We start from the raw sequence: 20,139 nt of genomic DNA, 5'->3' as shown, positions 1-20,139 counted from the left end.
TGGGTGTAGTGTGCTTTGTGTATTGTCATATGTTTCCTGGTTTTCTGATCTATGCTGCGGAGTTCTGCCTTCGTCCATTCCACTATTCCTGCGCTGAATCTGATTACTGGCACTGCCCATGTGTTTATGGCTTTTATCATATTTCCGGCGTTGAGTTTTGACATGAGTATCGCCTTGAGTCTGCATATAATCTTTCCTGATCGTGTCCTTCATCTCTTGGTGTTTATATCCCTCCTTCCATTATTCCCAGGTATTTGTATCCTCTCATCAATGTGTTTGATGTTGCTCCGATTGGTAGCTTTATCCCTTCACTTCTTGTTACTTTGCCTTTTTGTTTTTGTATGTTGACTAAGGCGCATTTTCTATCCCAAACTCCATCCTGATGTCCCCAGATACAATCCTTACAGTCTGGATTAGGGTATCTATTTCCTTGATGCTCTTACCATACAGCTTGATGTCACCCATGAACATCAGATGGTTGATTCTGTTGCCTCTTTTCTTGAGTTGGTACCCAGTATCCATCTTTCTGTAATTATTTTAGTTATTATTTATTATTTATTATTATTTATTATTATTATTGTTATTATTATTATATTATTAGTTATTTATTATTATTATTAATTATTATTATTTCTTTTACGGCATTTAGTTTATTTAGTGTTCTCCGCGCGTTATAGCCCTCCTATCGTCAGCTTGTAAATTGTATATCCTGTTTCCTGCGGTTATATCAAAATGTTCTCTCCCATCTAGGAGTTTCAACATTATCTACAGACTTTCCACATTACCTTACTAAAATATATCTCCTAATGCTTTCTTATATGATATTTATCGAGTGAAGGAATAACTGTACCACATAAGATGACTCTCATTGTTATGAACGATACAGCAATCTATCAGGGAACATGATCCCGCCTCCCTCTCTCTCTCTCTCTCTCTCTCTCTCACTCTCTCTCTCTCTCCCTCAGTTCAGATTCAGCGCTCACGCCCCAGATGATGTCTTCAGAAAAAGCTGTCATCAATTCCCAGTTGTTCCCTGACGCCAAGTAAACCGCCATATCAATCATTTCGATCTGGTGTATTATTATTATTGTTATACAATAAGTATTATAATTAAGATCTCCAAACTTAGCGAGATGGACAATGTGCAAAGACAAAATTGTATTAAAGCAACCTTAGCTCTTTCGTAAACTATGTCAGCAGTCTCTCTCTCTCTCATCTCTCATCATCCTCTCTCTCTCTCTCTCTCGCTCTCTTCTCTCTCTCCTCTCTCTCTCTCTCTCTAATTAACGTACGGTTCATCGTTTAACGTACCTTTATCGCTGACTTGCATATTCGTATGAAAGACGTTTTTCATTGTTTTCTTTACTTCCTCTCTCTCTCTCTGAGAGGATACTAGACGGACAGACAGACAGACGTTACAGACGACTGTTCGAGACAGAGGAAGATATTTGGGCCGAATTACAAATGCTTCAATGTGAGAGTGTGTCACAGGCTACACAAACGCCCAGGCACGAGTGTTTGTGTATTTGTGTGTGTTTATAAATGAATAATGTACAATAGTTTAAATGTGTAGTTATCTGGGCCTATAATGTTTTTCAATCAGAGAAAAATGAAGGTACGATTCATTATATTTGATTGATTTTCCATGAGAAATAATGCGTCTGTGACTTGTTCTTAATCATTAAAAATCGCGTCTGTTCATTGTACTTGCATTGTTCATTAATGCAGTTTCAAATTCCTTCACCACCATTGCCATAACAAACAAGACATCGGACTATTTTCATTGTACTTATAATCTATTATTATATGAATGAATGCAGTTTCATGGAATGCATAAAGAGAAATTCACTAACAATTTTTTTTTAAGAATTTGGTTCAAATTCCCGACTGCAAAAGAGACGTCGCGATGAAGCTTTTATGGTGAACAGTCTCTTTATAGCTTTTTATATCCTGCTTTTATGTCCTTCCTTTTATAGGCTCCCCGTATGTCCTCCTTTTTATGTCCTACCTTTGTATCCTACCTTCTTGCATGTCTTTTATATCGTCGTTTTATATCCTCTTTTTATCCTCCTTTTTATATACCTACTTTATATCATCTTCTCATCCAGTCCCATTTTTATATCCATACTTTTTATTTCTTCCAGTTTATATCGTATTTTCATATTTTACCATTATATCCTCTTATTCTCATTTTATATCCCTCTTTTATATCCTCTTATATCCTCTTGTATCCTACCTTCATATCCTTTTTTTATCCTTCTATCATATCCTACTTTTATATCTCCCCACAAGGACGTGAGATGGTACGTTGGCATGACTGAGCTATAAACTCTGGCGTTGGGATATATCCTCCATGCTCATTCATGATTTGCACGAAATGGAAAGATTTTCTTTATACGTATTATGTTGTGTGGATGTATGGGCAGCAGCATCCACTTCTGTGCTACCTATTGGTATCCATTTGTTGGTTTATTTCATTTTGTAGGCGCCATAGCATTCTTCGACGGCGAATTTAATTCGACTTAGTACGTTGTCTGCGAAGTTATTATTCAAGCCATGACACTCATTCTGGTGTCAATGGAGAACGGAATACATGTGCCTTATACTGGTATATTCAAAAGCAGCATATAAGCAAAATTCACAATGTCAGGACGAGTTAAAGTCGTCACAAAAATAAGCTGTCAGAACATCTGAAGCAATTCTGGGTTTCAGATCCGTGATCAGTGTCTGCAACCTGACCAATTCCTTATATGAACAATCATGTTATCAACACTTTTGTTCTAATGAAATAACTATTGCCTCATAAACCTCAGTATACGAATTGCTTTCTTTTTCGTCTGAAATGATCTTGAAAAAGGAGCAGCATCACAAACCCATTGCAGATTTAATCTTAGACAAAAGAGGTCTACAGAATCTTGCAACTCCAAAGTGGGAGAGGACTAAGCTCTCTACATCTCCCAGACGTATCATTCTACATCGTGACCTTTACATTATTATTATTATTTTTTTTCTTTTTTTGTGCTTTATCACAGTCCTCCAATTCGACTGGGTGGTATTTATAGTGTTGGGTTCCGGCTTGCATCCTGCCTCCTTAGGAGTCGATCACTTTTCTTACTATGTGCACCGTTTCTAGGATAACACTCTTCTTCATGAGTCCTGGAGCTACTTCAGCCTCTAGTTTTTCTAGATTCCTTTTCAGGGATCTTGGGATCGTGCCTAGTGCTCCTATGATTATGGGTACAATTTCCACTGGCATATCCCATATCCTTCTTATTTCTATTTTCAGATCTTGATACTTATCCATTTTTTCCCTCTCTTTCTCTTCAACTCTGGTGTCCCATGGTATTGCGACATCAATGAGTGATACTTTCTTCTTGACTTTGTCAATCAACGTCACGTCTGGTCTATTTGCACGTATCACCCTATCTGTTCTGATACCATAGTCCCAGAGGATCTTTGCCTGATCGTTTTCAATCACTCATTCAGGTTGGTGCTCGTACCACTTATTACTGCAAGGTAGCTGGTGTTTCTTGCACAGGCTCCAGTAGAGGACTTTTGCCACTGAATCGTGCCTCTTTTTGTACTGGTTCTGTGCAAGTGCCGGGCATTCGCTTGCTATGTGGTTTATGGTTTCATTTTTCGTATTGCACTTCTACATATGGGAGAGATGTTATTTCCGTCTATCGTTCTTGAACATATCTGGTTCTTAGGGCCTTAGGGCCTGATCTTGTGCCGCTGTTATCATTCCTTCAGTTTCCTTCTTTAGCTCTCCCCTCTGTAGCCATTGCCATGTGTCGTCGCTGGCTAGTTCTTTAGTTTGTCTCATGTATTGTCCGTGCATTGGTTTGTTGTGCCATTCCTCTGTTCTGTTTGTCATTCTCCTGTGTGTGTATATTTCTGGGTCTTCGTCTACTTTTATTAGTCCTTCTTCCCATGCACTCTTTAGCCACTCGTCTTCACTGGTTTTCAGATATTGCCCCAGTGCTCTGTTCTCGATGTTGACGCAGTCCTCTATACTTAGTAGTTCTCTCCCTCCTTCCTTTCGTGTTATGTATAGTCTGTCCGTATTTGCTCTTGGGTGTAGTGCTTTGTGTATTGTCATATGTTTCCTAGTTTTCTGATCTATGCTGCGGAGTTCTGCCTTCGTCCATTCCACTATTCCTGCACTGTATCTGATTACTGGCACTGCCCATGTGTTTATGGCTTTTATCATATTTCCGGCGTTGAGTTTTGACTTGAGTATCGCCTTGAGTCTCTGCATATATTCTTTCCTGATCGTGTCCTTCATCTCTTGGTGTTTTATATCCTCTCCTTCCATTATTCCCAGGTATTTGTATCCCGTCTCATCTATGTGTTTGATGTTGCTCCCATCTGGTAACTTTATCCCTTCAGTTCTCGTTACTTTGTCTTTTTGTATGTTGACTAAGGCGCATTTTTCTATTCCAAACTCCATCCTGATGTCCCCAGATACAATCCTTACAGTCTGGATTAGGGTATCTATTTCCTTGATGCTCTTACCATACAGCTTGATGTCGTACATGAACATCAGATGGTTGATTCTGTTGCCTCTTTTCTTGAGTTGGTACCCGGCATCCATCTTCTCTAGTACTTTTGTCATGGGAATCATGGCTACTACGAAGAGTAGTGGGGACAATGAAGTTATGTTTTATTCTCAGCAGCTTACCCTTGGGTTGTAGTTATAAATGTTTACCTCAATTTTTCATTAATAAGCAACTATTTAGCAAACCAAAGTTGTTTCATCAGGAAGGATGGATCTTGTGGGAGCATTCATATGGGAGAGCTTAAGTAGGTTAGTTAAGTTAGAGTGTTTTACTTTAATTTCAAGTTCACTAACCTTTTAATCTATGATTGAATTTTCCTATATGTATGGATAAAAGCATTCAAAATAAAAAAATATATATATCTGCTCCCACAAGATCCATTCTTACCGTTTCATCTATGTTTCTGCATTATATGCTCATAATTGTTCAATTTTTAAAATGAAATCTTGTAATTGGTACCAACACCCCTCATAGTATTCCAAAGTAAATTTACCATTTGGCAGCAAATGTACGCAGTAATACAGTAGTAATAGATTGGCAAAACAAGTTGTGAAAACCTATGATATTTGCTTGTACTGTACATGATGCAAAAAGAAACATGGTTCAAGTCAATTAGAATAATTGTTTCAAATCTTTTTAGGAATGTGCATGCTTCTTGCAGAAATGGCATTTTACTAGAAAATACCAGGCAGAAGTGTTGGTTACATTACCTTCATAAAAGGGTGCCAATTGAATATGCATTTTTGAGAACTCCCACAATTGGGCTATGAGATTTTAAGAAATTGTTATAAATAGGTTTGTTTCCTATTTGATTTGTGATTTCAATTTTCATTTGCTTTTCATGAAAATTAAGTTAAACCTAGATTTTTGCTTATACAGCATTCTGTAAAATACAACATTGCATTTGTTATAAAAGGGTACCTTACTTTTACTACTTTGTTGTTGTACTTTTCTTAGTTTTATTAACAAATATTGCTTAACTTTTGCCTAATCAGCATGCAAGTTAAGTCTGCTTTTTAATTTTGATTTCATATTATTGGTTTTGATTATCCCATGCTGTGTTTGCTATTTAAATTCTGATATATGCATGTTTTGTTTGCATGACTTGTATGACTATTGCATGCAAATGAAGCATGTGCCATTTCTTTTACTCTGCTTATGTTCTTTGCAAGAACATTTGTGTACAGTCGCTTAGGTATGTACAGTATACAATCATAAGCACAAGCCCAAAAAAAGGAAAATAATTACTGTATACTATATTGGTGAAATAATAAGATAATATGAGAATAAGTTTGTTTCATTCTAACTGCCCTCTCAATTTTAGATAAAGATACTTAGCAATTAATGTTACATTAACTGAAGGATTTTATTTAATGATTCAGAAATGCCTAATATATAAGTCATAAGCTATGATAGAGCCCTATAATCATGTTAACAAGCAATATTAATCGATTTAGTATTCAATAATTTATAAAGAGAAGTTTATTGGAGCATAAGAATAAATTTTGACATTTAAAAAAGCCGCGCTACGCCACAACCGAGTTTTAGTTGAGGGCATGATCAAAAGATGGCGCGCATTCTGACGGGTTGGATGATGTTTTTTTTTTAATGGTATTAATAGTCAGTTTCCCATCTTTCGTGTATTGTCTTTGCCTCCAGTCCACCGGAATTCCGGCTGCCTGGAGCGCCACCTGGACCAATCAGAAGAGTCCATGGCCTTCCTTTTCAAACAAATGAGGAACCGAACCTCTGAATAGTTGACTGACTGAGGCTTCTTGTGGTTGACACCGTAACTTGAAAAATATTTTTAAAAATCCACTGGAGCTTTACCAGACAAACCGATCAAGATTTTATAAACATATTTGATGGTTGGTTGATTACGTAAGCTCAGTTTACGTGGGCAGTTTCGCCTGAAATTGAGCTGGTGCACCTCAAGCGAGGTTACAGTAAATGATAAAATAAAATGCTACCATAAAGACGCCATGGATTAGCGCAACTATTTATTCTCATGCACACAAGACTATTCAACATTCAATGTTTTTCAGTCAAGGAGGGTCAGTTTGACATTGACGCCATTAAAATTAAAATAGCATAAACTATCACAGTTGTAACGAACTAAAGGTTGGGCATTGAACTGCCTGTTGTGTGTAATTAAGAGGAATATGTATGAAGAAAACTATCATTAGAAATTTATTAACATTTATTTTTGTCCACTTAACAGCAAATTTGTCAAAAAGAATTTTGTCCTAGAGATATGAAACTCCAATCGTCAAGTACATAAGTGGTTTGCAAAATATTGTGCATTCAACCTTACCAATCATTCAATTATTCATTAGATGAATGGAAAAAAGAATTAATTAAACTTTTTTTTCTGAATTATACATATGACTTGCATTCAATTAAGCGATAATATTCTCCCCTTGATAAAGATACAGTTTATGAGAGTATTTTGGTAATGACAATTATTTAACCTTCTTCGGAAGTCATACTTGTGTCTCACCAGTGTTAGAAATATATTATGTTAAATATTGGCACTAATATTTCAGACTCTAGGCATTTTCACATAGTCAAGACCCATTTTTTTTTACCAAAACTTTCAATGTGATGACGAGGATACCATTTGAGACAAGACTTCAGGGAGAAAATTGAGCATTTAATTTTACAGGGCAACCAATTAGCTAACTTAAATGTTGTATATCATAGTATATATATGGATGTATATACAAACATTTATATACACATGTGTATGTATGTGTGCGTGTCTGATGTGTCTGTATATAAAAAAAAACATAGTGCGTGTCTTGAGTGTAGGTAATGACCACGGGTCTAATAAATAAAAAAAATCACACCATTTTGTTCAGTCTTATTTTAGAAATACAGAATAAAAGAACCTGGGCTTCAGTTAAGGTCAGTTAAATTCATGTTTTTATAAATCCTTTCTGGGAATGCAGACAATTCTAGTAGTTATTTTAGTGAGCAAAGTCGCGCCGATGGTATTTGGTTCAAGGCAAATTTATTGAGGGTTGACGCACGCAAACGGGAATGAAAACCAAACACGCGTGTGTATGTATGTATGTATGTATGTATGTATGTATGTAGGTAGATGTATGTTGGTATGTGTATGTAATGTATGTAATGGTGATGTATGTATGTATGTATGTATGTATGTGTTTATGCATGTTTGTATGAAGGTATGCTTAGGTCTGAGCATTCTACACACCTATTAGATGCTAAATATCAGTGATTGACGCGCTGAGTTTTTGTTGAATAAACTCACATAGCGCTTTAATTAAGTCAACAGAATTAACTTAAGATTCAGAAAAGCTCATCAGTTTCCTCAGTACTAAATTTGTTCATTAAATTCAAAGATCTAAGTTGTACCATCAGTGTAAAACATCAATCAAGTTTCCTTTATAAATATATATGTATATATAAATATACTCCCATTCTAATCTATTTACAAACCCAGTAAGTATATCGGTGAGTATTATGTATTTACAAATTCAAAAATGGCGTTTTTATGTTCTACTGCTACAACTTGTACATTAGATAGATGTATTTACAAAATGAGACTATCACATACAAATTTATTCCTTAGCACTAGTGAGATCAATAATAATTCCATCAAGATTCGTAAAAAAAAATTCTAGTGATAAACATTTCCATAAACAGTCGTACAAAGTTTTATATTTTCTACAAACATCACGTTTAGGACAACTCAATATATTTACAGGAGACTTTTCCATATAAAATATAGCATTGAATATCTAATCCTACTAACACATAAACATCTGTTTTCATATAAAAATCTCCAGAGTTGTACTTATTGCTAAAATCTGTTCCTAGTGCTGTTTGTTACCTGCAAGATTTTTGTTTGTGAATTAAGAAAGACCTTAGTTATTATAAAGATTGAAGGAAATACTCTAAACCCTTTTTTTTGCAAATTAAATATGTACTTTTACAAGTAAATATTGTTGTAATTTGCTTTTTAACGTATCAAGATATTTATCAGATTGGTATTTGATTGTCAGAATGTTAGAGAATGTTCGTGCAAATTACTTATCTCTTAGGAAATGAAACTGAATATATAATTATATATATATAATTAATGTATATATAATTATATACATATAATTAATGTATATATAATTATATATATATAATGTATATATAATTATATATATACATATATATAATTATATATATAATATATCTATATGTTTTTTTTTTCATAAATTCACTAAAGTAACTAGCATTTACTTTTTCTAGCATATCAAAGATTTATCAAACTTGTTGAATGTATATAAAATTCATTACAAAATCAGGTGAATATATGTCAGTATCAACTATCCAAACAAAAGACGAGCAATGATTTCATTTAAAACTCGGAATCTTTAATAAAATGATCAGCCTGCCAGTGTGAACCAACAAGAACTCGTCTGAACATTCAATATGCAATGACTCAAACGCCCATTTGGATATTATTAGAACGCGAATCAATATGAAACGAAGCTAAATGAAGAGGATATACTACACCATTTGGAATGAATTGTGTATAAAACTACAAATATTGACCAAACACGAAATAAAAAGGGAATTGAACGATAATTAGCGACACGGGATGTGCTTACGAGTCATAAAAAGCAAATGACATTTTAAATTAATTCTTTATCGATTTATTGGAGGACTAAATACGAAATGAAATAAAAAAGGGCTTTAAATAAAGAAATAACCCGATTGCTTACCATGCCAGCATCAACATTAAACCACTCGTGTTCGTAACCTATTATTATTATTATTATTATTATTATTATTATTATTATTATTATTATTATTATTATTATTATTATTATTATTATTATTATTATTAATTATTTAAATGTGACAGTGCCTTAATTGCAGGAACATTTTTTCATTCATTGATTAATAGTGTAATATTAACTTTTCCATAACTGCTATTTCACGGACACAAATTTTCGCGTTATAGCTTATTGTACAGAGGAGAAATCTTCGCGATTGATTAACATTAACAATTTATACTTGTTAATAATAGCATGTACAGAAAATTCTGCTACTTCTAAATTGCTGACTGTAAAAGAAGAAATCGTTACTAGTGATTGTGGCTGAAATTGACGTCATAAAAAAGGCCATTTTTAACAGATAACATGTAAGATTACCCTCATCAAAGGAACGGAAGTTGATGGGCCAACTTATCTATAAATACACAAGAGAGATGAAGGTGTACACATAAATACATTCAACATTTATGGCCAATTCGTGATACCTGCTTTGCACGTAGTTCCTGCCACTGAATAAATATATCACGTGCTGTGGATAAGTGGACTGAACCATCAAACTATAAAAAAAGCGGGGACTTTTATACATAAATCGTAAATTATTACAACAATGAAATGTACATATGCACTAGCTACAGCTTATGTTGTAGTTGAAATATTAGTTCGTCCGATTGTCTGTCTGACAAAAATAACTGGGAATTTTTATATCTAAATCATAAACCATTATAAGAATGAAAGTACATATACACTAGCTACAGCTGTAGTTGTAATATTAGTTCGTTTGCCTTTGCAAATGTTGTGTGATGAGACGAATATATATATAAATGTTTTAAGTACTATGAGTGTCATTCACAAAACCAGTTTGAAGACATAACATGTTTTAGTTGCCTGCTGGGTATGAAGAGCATATGTTGTCAGTCTAAACTAGATTGAATAAACAGAGTATTGGAATATTGTCCGCACCTGATGCTTACATAGTTCCTCTTGGGTACAGATTGTTCAAGGAATAAAATTCGGCACTGTAATTGGCCCCACACGTAACGGCTTACAGCCCAAAAATACCTAAAAGTCCCACTGGAGGACCTCTAAAATCTACGTGCACAGTTTACAAATCTGTTTCGGAAGAATCGCATAAAAATAGATAGATTTTCCGTTGAGTATATTCAGCATCGAGTTGAGCACGCATCAGGGCAGGGGGTTCCTGCTGAAGTAGATGACGAAGGGCCAGAACGAGGCGTTGAAGAGCACGACCAGGGCCGGGGAGACCACCCTGGCTATGAAGACGATCCAGTAGGACGCCGTCCAGGCGTCGTCGCTATCGGGGACGCGAATCAGGTTGTCGTAGATGCTGCCAGACTCGATGGGCTTCACCTCCCTCATCCTCGACGGCGAACGGGACATCACGCGGGAGAAGAGAGTCTGAGACTCCGTGGGGCCGAAGATGTCGACGAAGACGTGGAGGAGAGTCAGCAGAACGGAGTGCATCGTGCAGAAGCACAGCCACACGTCAAGGGCCTTCACCCTTCCCGTCGTGGGGCTGTTGAAGCTGGCTATGAGCCACAGGGCGAGGAAAGCTCCCGTGCATCCGCAGCTCACGAGGAGGCGCGTGGAGGAGCCGCTCGTCTGGGAGGTCATCCAGAGGGACGCCATGCTGATGCCCAGGAGGATGAAGGACGGCAGGATTACCGAGACCATGATGTAGGCCGAGTGTCGACTCAAGCGCATGCTCAGTACCACTCCGCTGTGTTCCTCGGCGCCGATCTGCAAGGGAAACCAAGTCCAATCACTCTCTGTATGTGGTAAGAAACATTACTGAAAATAATAGAAATGTAAAGAAAGCACATTGGTCCCTTTACCTGGAAAGAGACATTGCTCAGAATAATGGAAAGAATAATGGAAAGAAAGCTAAAGCTTTATTGCTCTTTCGCACCTACTGGAAAGAGACCAAAAGACTACTCTCTCTTCACCTGGAAAGAAAAATCATTATACAGAGATATTATCTTTAGAAAGAGGAAGGTTAATGTAAAGTATTGAAGAATGAATAAAAGTGCCATTTCAATATGTAGATGAAGATTTACACGGGAGTATGTATTAAGAAAATCATTAAAATGCAATTGGAAAATAGCTTAAAGTATAAAGAAAAATACTAAAAGCAACTATTTTATATGCAATTTAATAGACAATCTAATAGGGCGTTCTATGAACAAGTTAATAGGCAGTCTTATACACAATTTTACAGATAATTTTGACAATTTATAGACAATTTAGTAGACAGTTTAACAGACAATTTAATAGACTATTTTATGGACAATTTAATAGGCAATTTTATGGACTATTTAAAAGGCGGTTTTATAGACCATTTTACAGACAGTTAAATCGAAAATTTATAGGCATTTGAATAGACAATTTTATAGAGAATTTAAAAGACAATTTAATAGATAATTCTATAGACCATCTAATATGCAATTTTATAGACAATAGACTATCTACTGTGCAATTTTATAGACAATGGACCGTTTCGTAGACAATTCAAGAAGAAACAATTCAGCAATGTTCCCAACAAACCTTGACGTCCTCATTTCTGATCTCAAGATCCTCAAAGGTGAAATCACTGAGTCTAGTCACGCCCGTGTACCTGGCCCCGTTATTGGGTAGGACCAGTCGGGCGTGCTTCATGTTGTGGGGCACCAGGACTAACGTGAGTTCGCACGTGTGGACGTCGAAGGGGTAGAAGCTGAGGTCGAAGTTGCAGTCGATGGGTCGAAGCACGTACTCGGACAGCGTGAGGGTGGTGTTGGTCCCTGGGTAGATTGTATCTGGGGAAACATGATGGAGATCTTATATTAGCTGTTTTCGTAACTCTTGCAGTTGGTAAGTTCCTTCAAGTTTAACAGAGGGTTTTCAAAAATTTGCATCATCATTATGTCCGCTATTCGTTGCGTTTAATGTTATCCGCAAAGTTAATTTATGGTAACTCAAACATTAGTTGTTTTCGTAACTCTTGAAGTTAGTAAATTCCTCCATTAGAGGATTGCATCATCATAATACACACTAATTGTTAGTGTAATGTAAACTTCATAATGAATTTATGATAGTTTCTGAAAAAATAACCATCTGTAATAATTCAATGTTAGTGATAGGCCTATGTTCTGGTAACACAGCGTTACTTGATAACAATAAAATGTAAATATATACTGGAAATGTAATTCTCTAAGACAAGTGTTGGTCTTTGTGGGGACTTATTAATTTATATCACAATCTCTCCCAGTTTTCCTAACAGGAGAAAAAAAAACCACTGTATTAAATTTTCTGCTTGATAAAACGTAATTTTGCCTGCCATAGTTGCACTGTGAAGGGATCCGTAGCTACATCAAAAAGTACCAACGAAAACACGGATGTGTAACCGAGCCAGGAAATCGCAGATCATCAGACGTAAATACGAAGGTCATGTTCGTACCCAAAGCTGTATTTTTTATCATCATTCCGTCAATTATTCTCCTGAATTATAAAGTCATCGGACTGTGCAGCTCTCAACCAAGGTCTAGACCTTGCTCTCAATAATCAAAGCGTACTGCCGAACTGCGCGGCAGACAAAGAGAGGACTTTGCACGAAGAAATATCCAAGATATTGTAAAATCGATTCGACGGACAGGCTTTCCATTTTTAATGAGTTACTGCTTGAGATTTCCTAGGCTGATTAGTCTAGGAAAGTCACGCTACCATGACCTTTAAGGACTTATAACACCTGTCTTGAGGCTGGATAACGAAGAAGATTGAACTGCCCGGGTGGTAGAGATTATCGGTACGATAGGAGAGGGTTGAGTGGAGAATGGACGATTGGATTTAAGGAATTATCAACGGTTTATTGATTTCGTTCTCTGTGTCTGCTCAGCTCCTAACATTACTCCAAAAAGCATTTTGTAAGGTTTAGTACTCACGTCTTTATTATTTTGTAAAGGTTTTACAAAGGTCTTCCTGACTGAATAAAATACTTTTCAATTTCTTCCATTTGATAAATGCCAATGACTTCAGAATGTAACCGGATGCTTTAGTTAAACTGCCATTAACGACTAAAATTGTCCTTTCTCTTAATTTTCTTAACTCCCATGATACTTGGTTGACGCCAGTATGATAAACTGATTCCTGGTAAAGTATTCGGACGAAATTTTAGTAGCTGACGTAACCAAATCTGTCTCTTTCCTTATCACCGATGTGGAGACTCATTCGCACATTTTATAAAACAATTTCCTTTTTGTCCCATCCCATTCACTGTGTTTATCTATCTCTGTCTCTGTCTATCTCTACCCCGACCTCATTCAAGTCTGTACAGTAGGTGTTGATCTGGATAAAAAGATAAAATATAGACTGGCAATAAGTCATTCAGGGGGCGCCTCAGTGGCCGTGATCGGTATGGTCTTGGCCTGCCACCTCGGTGGCCGCGAGTTCGATTCTCTGGCGTTCCGGACTGAGTGTATTTCAGGTGGTAGAAGTTCACTCTCGGCGTGGTTCGGAAGTCACGTAAAGCCGTTGGTCCCGTTGCTGAATAACCACTATTCTCTATTTTTTTCCATCTGTCCACCCGCCTGTGGTGTTTGGGTATGGTAACACTGCGTCCCGGGCTTTAGATAGTTACGCTATGTGTAAGTTTTAGGTAAATAAAAGGATATCTGGGTGTTCATCTGCAACTGAAAAGTGTTTTAATAATTTACTGTATGCGAATTACACTGTTAATATTCGAAATAGGATATTGTTATTATTGTTGAATGTAAGCTGAATGTAACTATCTAAAGCCTGGGACGCAGTGTTACCATACGTAAACACCACAGGCGGATGGACAGATGGAAAAAAAACAGAGTATAGTTCCATGCAACGTAAAATCACGATGCAAACAAAAATGAATAGGTCTACCATCGCCAAAATGTTTAATTTCAATATTTTTTCTTTCACGTGTGGGCCAAATTTTCTGTCACATTTCATCCATCTTGGACTCTTCGTCACAACGGACTAAGATTGCTTCAAATACCGTTCATATATATGTGGTTCTACGTGACAACACACTTCACATCAATACTATATGAGTATCGGAGTACATAAAAAAAAAGCTATATTTTTCGTGCAAAAGTGTTATTCCGCCTGACGAACACTTTGTCAACATTCCATCATTTCATAATTACCTGAACTACGTCGCGAGCAAACATTGCTGTGAGCGTTTTTGTGCGGAAAAGGTCGAGAGCAAACAATTAGGAACGTGAGTTGTGTAGTAGTAGGCAAACCGTTTATTCGCCTGAACGGTTTGCCTACAACTCTTTTTGAGTCCAGAATAAACATTCCTTGTCTGACTCTTGAGATATGTACCTAAGTGAGTTTTATTTGCACTTAGGAAAACATGACTGAGGCATTTCAATTTATAATCCTCCTTATCTAAGGGAACTTTCGTGGTACAAGTGTTGTTCATATTTGTAGACATGTTTTTATTATGGCACTTACAAATGGCAATTCTGACACTACTGTTAACCAATGGCACGTTCATGGCATTCATCATACTCATAATATTATGCCATTCACAATGGTATAATGATGACAGGTTTCTGGTGTATAAAATTTCAATGATATGTGTAGGACGAGTAAATGCCACATATACTGGCAAGTTTATAAGTCATTACAATGACCCTCATCATACCAGGTTTATAGTTTCTACAATGTCACTGCGAATGGCATGTTTACGACACATTGTCACTTATAATTTAAGTGACTAGGCTAAACTAGTCATGATGCAATGGCGTTTTATTCAAAGATACGTTGCTTTTATTTATATGAAGTCCATTTACATATTTTCCCAGAAAGCGCCCTTTTGGTGCCAAGAGTTACATGACGAGCGAAAAAAAGAGAGTAATGACCCAATTGCTGAATTATATAAAATATCTGAGGCATGATCGGAAAAAAATAGATTAAAATATTAAACGATACCAAGATTCCGCCTCTGATATCAATACACGAGTCTCTTTGGCTAAAGGCAATTTCACATAACAGAAATAAGTGTTACTGAAAATGTTTACCTTAGATTACAAGTCAGCCACAGTCTAAATGACGCATTTCATAGCCAAATTGGCATCATACCTAAAACGGTTATATGATATATGAGGACCAGGCAATGTAGCTTCGACGATTTTGGGCGAGCTAGCACTACGACTAAGAACGACTAAGTGCGAATAGTTACGGCTGCGAGGCACAAGGACTTCCGTCTTCCATCGATTTCTGATAATGGACAGCCCTACTAAGGACGAATGTCCTTACAAGATTGCAGGTAAACTGTTCACTGTAAATCCAGAGCTGCTTTTGAGTAATAAATCATCTGGATATTTCCAATAATGCGTAGTTTAAGGAATATGTAAAAATCAAACGTTTGGTGTACAAATAGACCGATTATAAATATTAGAAATATATCTGAAAGGCGCAACGAACAGACTTGCAAAACTGGGTGAAATTCATAATGTTTTCAATACAGAGGCCGATGGCACGGACAAACACGAGCAACTTCAAGCTCCGAGCCACGAGAAGTCAAAATGAAACAATAAAATACAAGTATGTTTAAAAACAACAGATTTCACAGGGTGGGTTTCAATTCATAAACAAAATAATATAGTTTTCTGTGTATAAGGTAAACCGATGCTAGTGATTGAATCTACATTCCATAGAGTATTTCTGTGGTGGAGATAAGAATCGCAGCCATAAGACCTAAGAACGAGATTCACTCATTAACTGAAGACTAAAACATGAAAACCATTAGTGTCATTAACACATGACATTCACAAGACAGGATAAGACGGTTAAAAAGTCTAACTGTTTTATTAATGCATTCCAATATGAATTTAGGGATGTATAAAACAGTAGTGAAAAAACCCTTTAATCGAAAAAAATTACCTCGACAACGCATTCTTTAGAAACTGAAATAAACAGTTCAGCTTGTTAAAAATGACAAAAAATAGTCAGAACTGATTTCGTATTCAGATAAGGCTGCAGGAATTTGAAAGAGCATTAACCACAGAGCTATTATGCGCAAATGTCCGTGCTTGAACCTATCTACAAGAATGCTTATACTGCGTATATTTGAAAAGTTCGCAAAGCAAGAGGGAGAGTCAGCTGTACGCCAGAATGGCGCTACGCAGAATTGTTTAAGCTCGATAAATTATTGGTTTGTGTGTGTGTGTGTGTGTGTGTCACGCATTAAACCTTATATGCCATTATTTATGGGTTCGCGAAGTTCACCACATATCACATTCCCTTTCAGGGGCCATCATCAATTCCTAGGTTAGGTTTTAATGTGGTACACATATGCACTAGCGTGAGGTCGTAGTACATTGCTTGTCTACTGTACCGAAAGCTTGGATTCCTCTAAAACTTATTCATCTGTTCCTTTTTTAATCTATAATGACAAAAAATTGTCCTTCGTCCTTCGTCCTTCATTTTCATTTTCATTTTTATTATTTTTATTATTTTTATTATTTTATTATTTTTATTATTATTATTATTATTATTATTATTATTATTATTATTATTATTATTATTATTATTATTATTATTATTATTATTATTATTCAGAAGATGAGATATTTATTCATATGGAACAAGCCCACCACAGGGGCCACCGACTTGAAATTCAAGCACCCAAAGAATATTTCGGTAAGAGGAGGTAAAAGAAATGCATCATTCATTCAGTCTTTGGTAACGGCTGAGCTGAATATAGAAGGAATATAAATTCTTTTTTTTATCACTCCGATGCTTTTATGATTCTCGAAGGAAAGAATTTATCGATCCCTATATTTAGAACAATCGTCAAGCCCGAGAAGGATTGCCTTCAGAAGTTTTTCGTAAACATTCTTTTACATTGATAATAAATAGAGCTCTACGAAGTACTGAACTTTTCCCAATTACTGATTGGCACTTGACCGAACCACAAAACACTTTTGTCGAGTCAAAATGAATGTCCTTGGGAAGGTATTTCGAAAAGTGATCAGCCTTGTGAAGAGTACTTTGTAAACAGCTGTGCAACAAAGTGTCTATTTTTCTAAAAAAAACCCCCCCCCCCCCAAAAAAACGTTTACGTTAGTCTTACCTAGTCTGTTAAATTGATTAATGAAGGATAATTTTTTATGTATATATAATATATAATATAGATATATATAATAGTATATATAATCTATTATATAATCCCCCCAAAAATGAATATTGCATCTTGTCAAAAAAAAAAAAAAAAAAAAGCGCATCATACCTTTATAACATCGACCAAGGACCCATGTTCATGATCATTCATCATCCCGTGCTTACTCATACACCTCCTCCCCCCTCTCCAACCCCCACCCCCCCTCCAACACCTTCGCCCCCGCACCTTCCGAGTATCACTAGATAGAAATTAGCCATTCATGAGTACATCGAAGAAAATTCACCCACATTACCGGGAGGTTGAGAAAATGAACACCTGTTTTAACAGTAAGGTGGGAAAACGGACTTTAGTTTTGCAGTACAGGTTAGAAAATTAATAGTCAGTACTGTATTGATAAGCGAGTGAGAGAATTAACACCTTCATGGTTAAGCAATGAGAAAATTAACGTCGGTTTTATTAGACTAACGAGAAAATTAGCACCTGTATTGCTGAGCGAATTAAGTCTCTATATTGCTAGAAATGTGGAAAAATTACGTCTCTATATTGCTAGAAATGTGGAGAAATTAAGCCTCTATATCGCTTGAAATGTCGGAAAATTTAGTCCATATATCTGGAAATTAAGTCTCTAAACATCAACGTCATTTAATTTTTCCTGTTATAAATTTACTGCATGCAAATCAACTGGCTAATGAATACTTCAAAAAATCAAAAAGAATCACAAAACTCCTCTCTCTCTTCTCTCTCTCTCTCTCTCTCTCTCTCTCTCTCTCTCTCTCTCTCTCTCTCATACACACAAACACACACACACACAGAAACACATTAATGGCAAGTAAACAATTAGAGGCACAGCAAATTCGCCCCTTTATGAGTTAATTACTCTTAATGAAGATGGCGGAGATTGCCTTCGTTATTAGCTTAATGGTACTGTATTTGCACTTAATAGCATTTCTCGTTTGATTAATGATGGCCTGTCGTCGAGTCCTACGTGAATTAAATAACAATTGTGTATAATAATAATAATGATAATATAATACTATAATAATAATAATAATAATAATTAATAATAATAATAATAAAATAATAATAATAATAATAATAATAATAATAATAATAATAATAATAGATGTTTTATAAAAGTAATTGCTGCCTCAGCTGCGTTAATTTTATAAAGGTTCTTCTCTGTTTTTCTAATTATTGTTCTCTCATTGTTCCTAAACTGGTGAGCAACGCACCGAAGGTTGGCAGGTCTCAAATAGGTAATGGTCAACGTAGATTTAATTTTATTAAAAATGCCGGTGGTGGTAGTCAAATTTTCATGGTATGTCCCGTAGAGTTTATTGGGGGTAAAATTCAATTCTATTATAATAGCATGAGTCACTAAAATAAAAAAGAAATCCACAGTAGTGTAAATATATATTTCTAATAATAATATATTAATAATACCGTTATTACTATTTGTTGTAGTATCAGTAGCAAAAAATAATGTCTTAAAAGAGATTTCAACTAAATCGAAAAAGGCAAGGATAAACATTCATGAAGTATTACATTAAAAAACACTATTGGTTGATAGTTTTTTTGGGGGGGGGGGGGGTGGGGGGTGGGGGGGATCTGAACTAACTTTTTTCGTGTAACAAAAATTTTTTTAAATAAATTATTTACATCAATAAGTCCTTCAATAGTCGTGATTGTACGAATCACTTGACATATTCAAATCAAACAATAATTTGATAAGAATAAAATGAAAGTTTGTAGGAATTATGAGCCAGAGTCAGATTTAGTAGTTATTGTTATTTTCTACCTTATTCGAAGCCTAGGGTTATTTATGCCCAAATGTGTATAAAACCTGTCTCACTACTAATTGTAACAGTAAAGCAAAATGTTTGAAATATGATAAACATTAATATTTCATTTGTACCCAACGATTATCAGCATACAGATATCAACATACGAGTACAACATCTATGAAATGATTTGCAATATATCGAATTACCTACTTTCCAAGGCTGTTGTCCAACATCTATAAATAACTGTCATATACAGAATGCCAACAAGAAATCGGTGTTTATAGCACCTATAAATTATTAGCCTTTTTATGTGAACATCGAACATTACTTCGTGTTACGATATCATTGACCGGAGATATGTTGAAAACATTCTCCAATACCTCCGCAGTTTATGTTTGATCACATTGTGTCAGATTTAAAAAAAATAATGGCAATGCATTGGCGAGTTTATTATTATTATCATTATTATTTTTTTTTTGTCTATCACAGTCCTCCAATTCGACTGGATGGTACTTATAGTGTGGAAATTGTTCCTCTTATTATTATTATTATTATTATTATTATTATTATTATTATTATTATTATTATTATTATTATTATTATTATTATTATTATTATTATTATTATTATTGTTATTGTTATTGTTATTGTTATTGTTATTATTGTTATTATTAGGAAACGCAGACCGATGCAGAAAAGTTTAAAATTAATGAATAATAAATAAACTTTAATGAATAACAAAGAAGAGCAAATAACAACTAAGTAAAATGAGACAAACAAATAAATAAAATAAGGTAAGAAAAGATAAATTATCAAGTGAGAATCGCGCAAGCCTG

The 20,139-nt window shown here is 35.4% G+C and overlaps 1 protein-coding gene across 1 annotated transcript in view; it reads right to left on the bottom strand.

Annotated features, from left to right (window-relative positions):
* Positions 1-7,709: 7,709 nt before the first annotated feature.
* LOC135204238 (uncharacterized) overlaps positions 7,710-20,139 on the bottom strand; it is a 28,194-nt gene continuing 15,764 nt past the window's right edge. Inside the window, exons 3-4 of the mRNA XM_064234348.1 lie at positions 11,924-12,174; positions 7,710-11,119 (exon numbers count right to left, since the gene is read on the bottom strand). Of these exons, the coding sequence (XP_064090418.1) occupies positions 10,544-11,119; positions 11,924-12,174 (827 nt within the window). The 3' untranslated portion in view covers positions 7,710-10,543. The remainder of the gene's footprint in view (positions 11,120-11,923; positions 12,175-20,139) is intronic.

This window comes from Macrobrachium nipponense, chromosome 44 (genome assembly GCF_015104395.2).
Source record: "Macrobrachium nipponense isolate FS-2020 chromosome 44, ASM1510439v2, whole genome shotgun sequence".
NCBI classification, from domain to species: domain Eukaryota; kingdom Metazoa; phylum Arthropoda; class Malacostraca; order Decapoda; family Palaemonidae; genus Macrobrachium; species Macrobrachium nipponense.
This window is presented reverse-complemented; position numbering and strand designations above follow the sequence as displayed.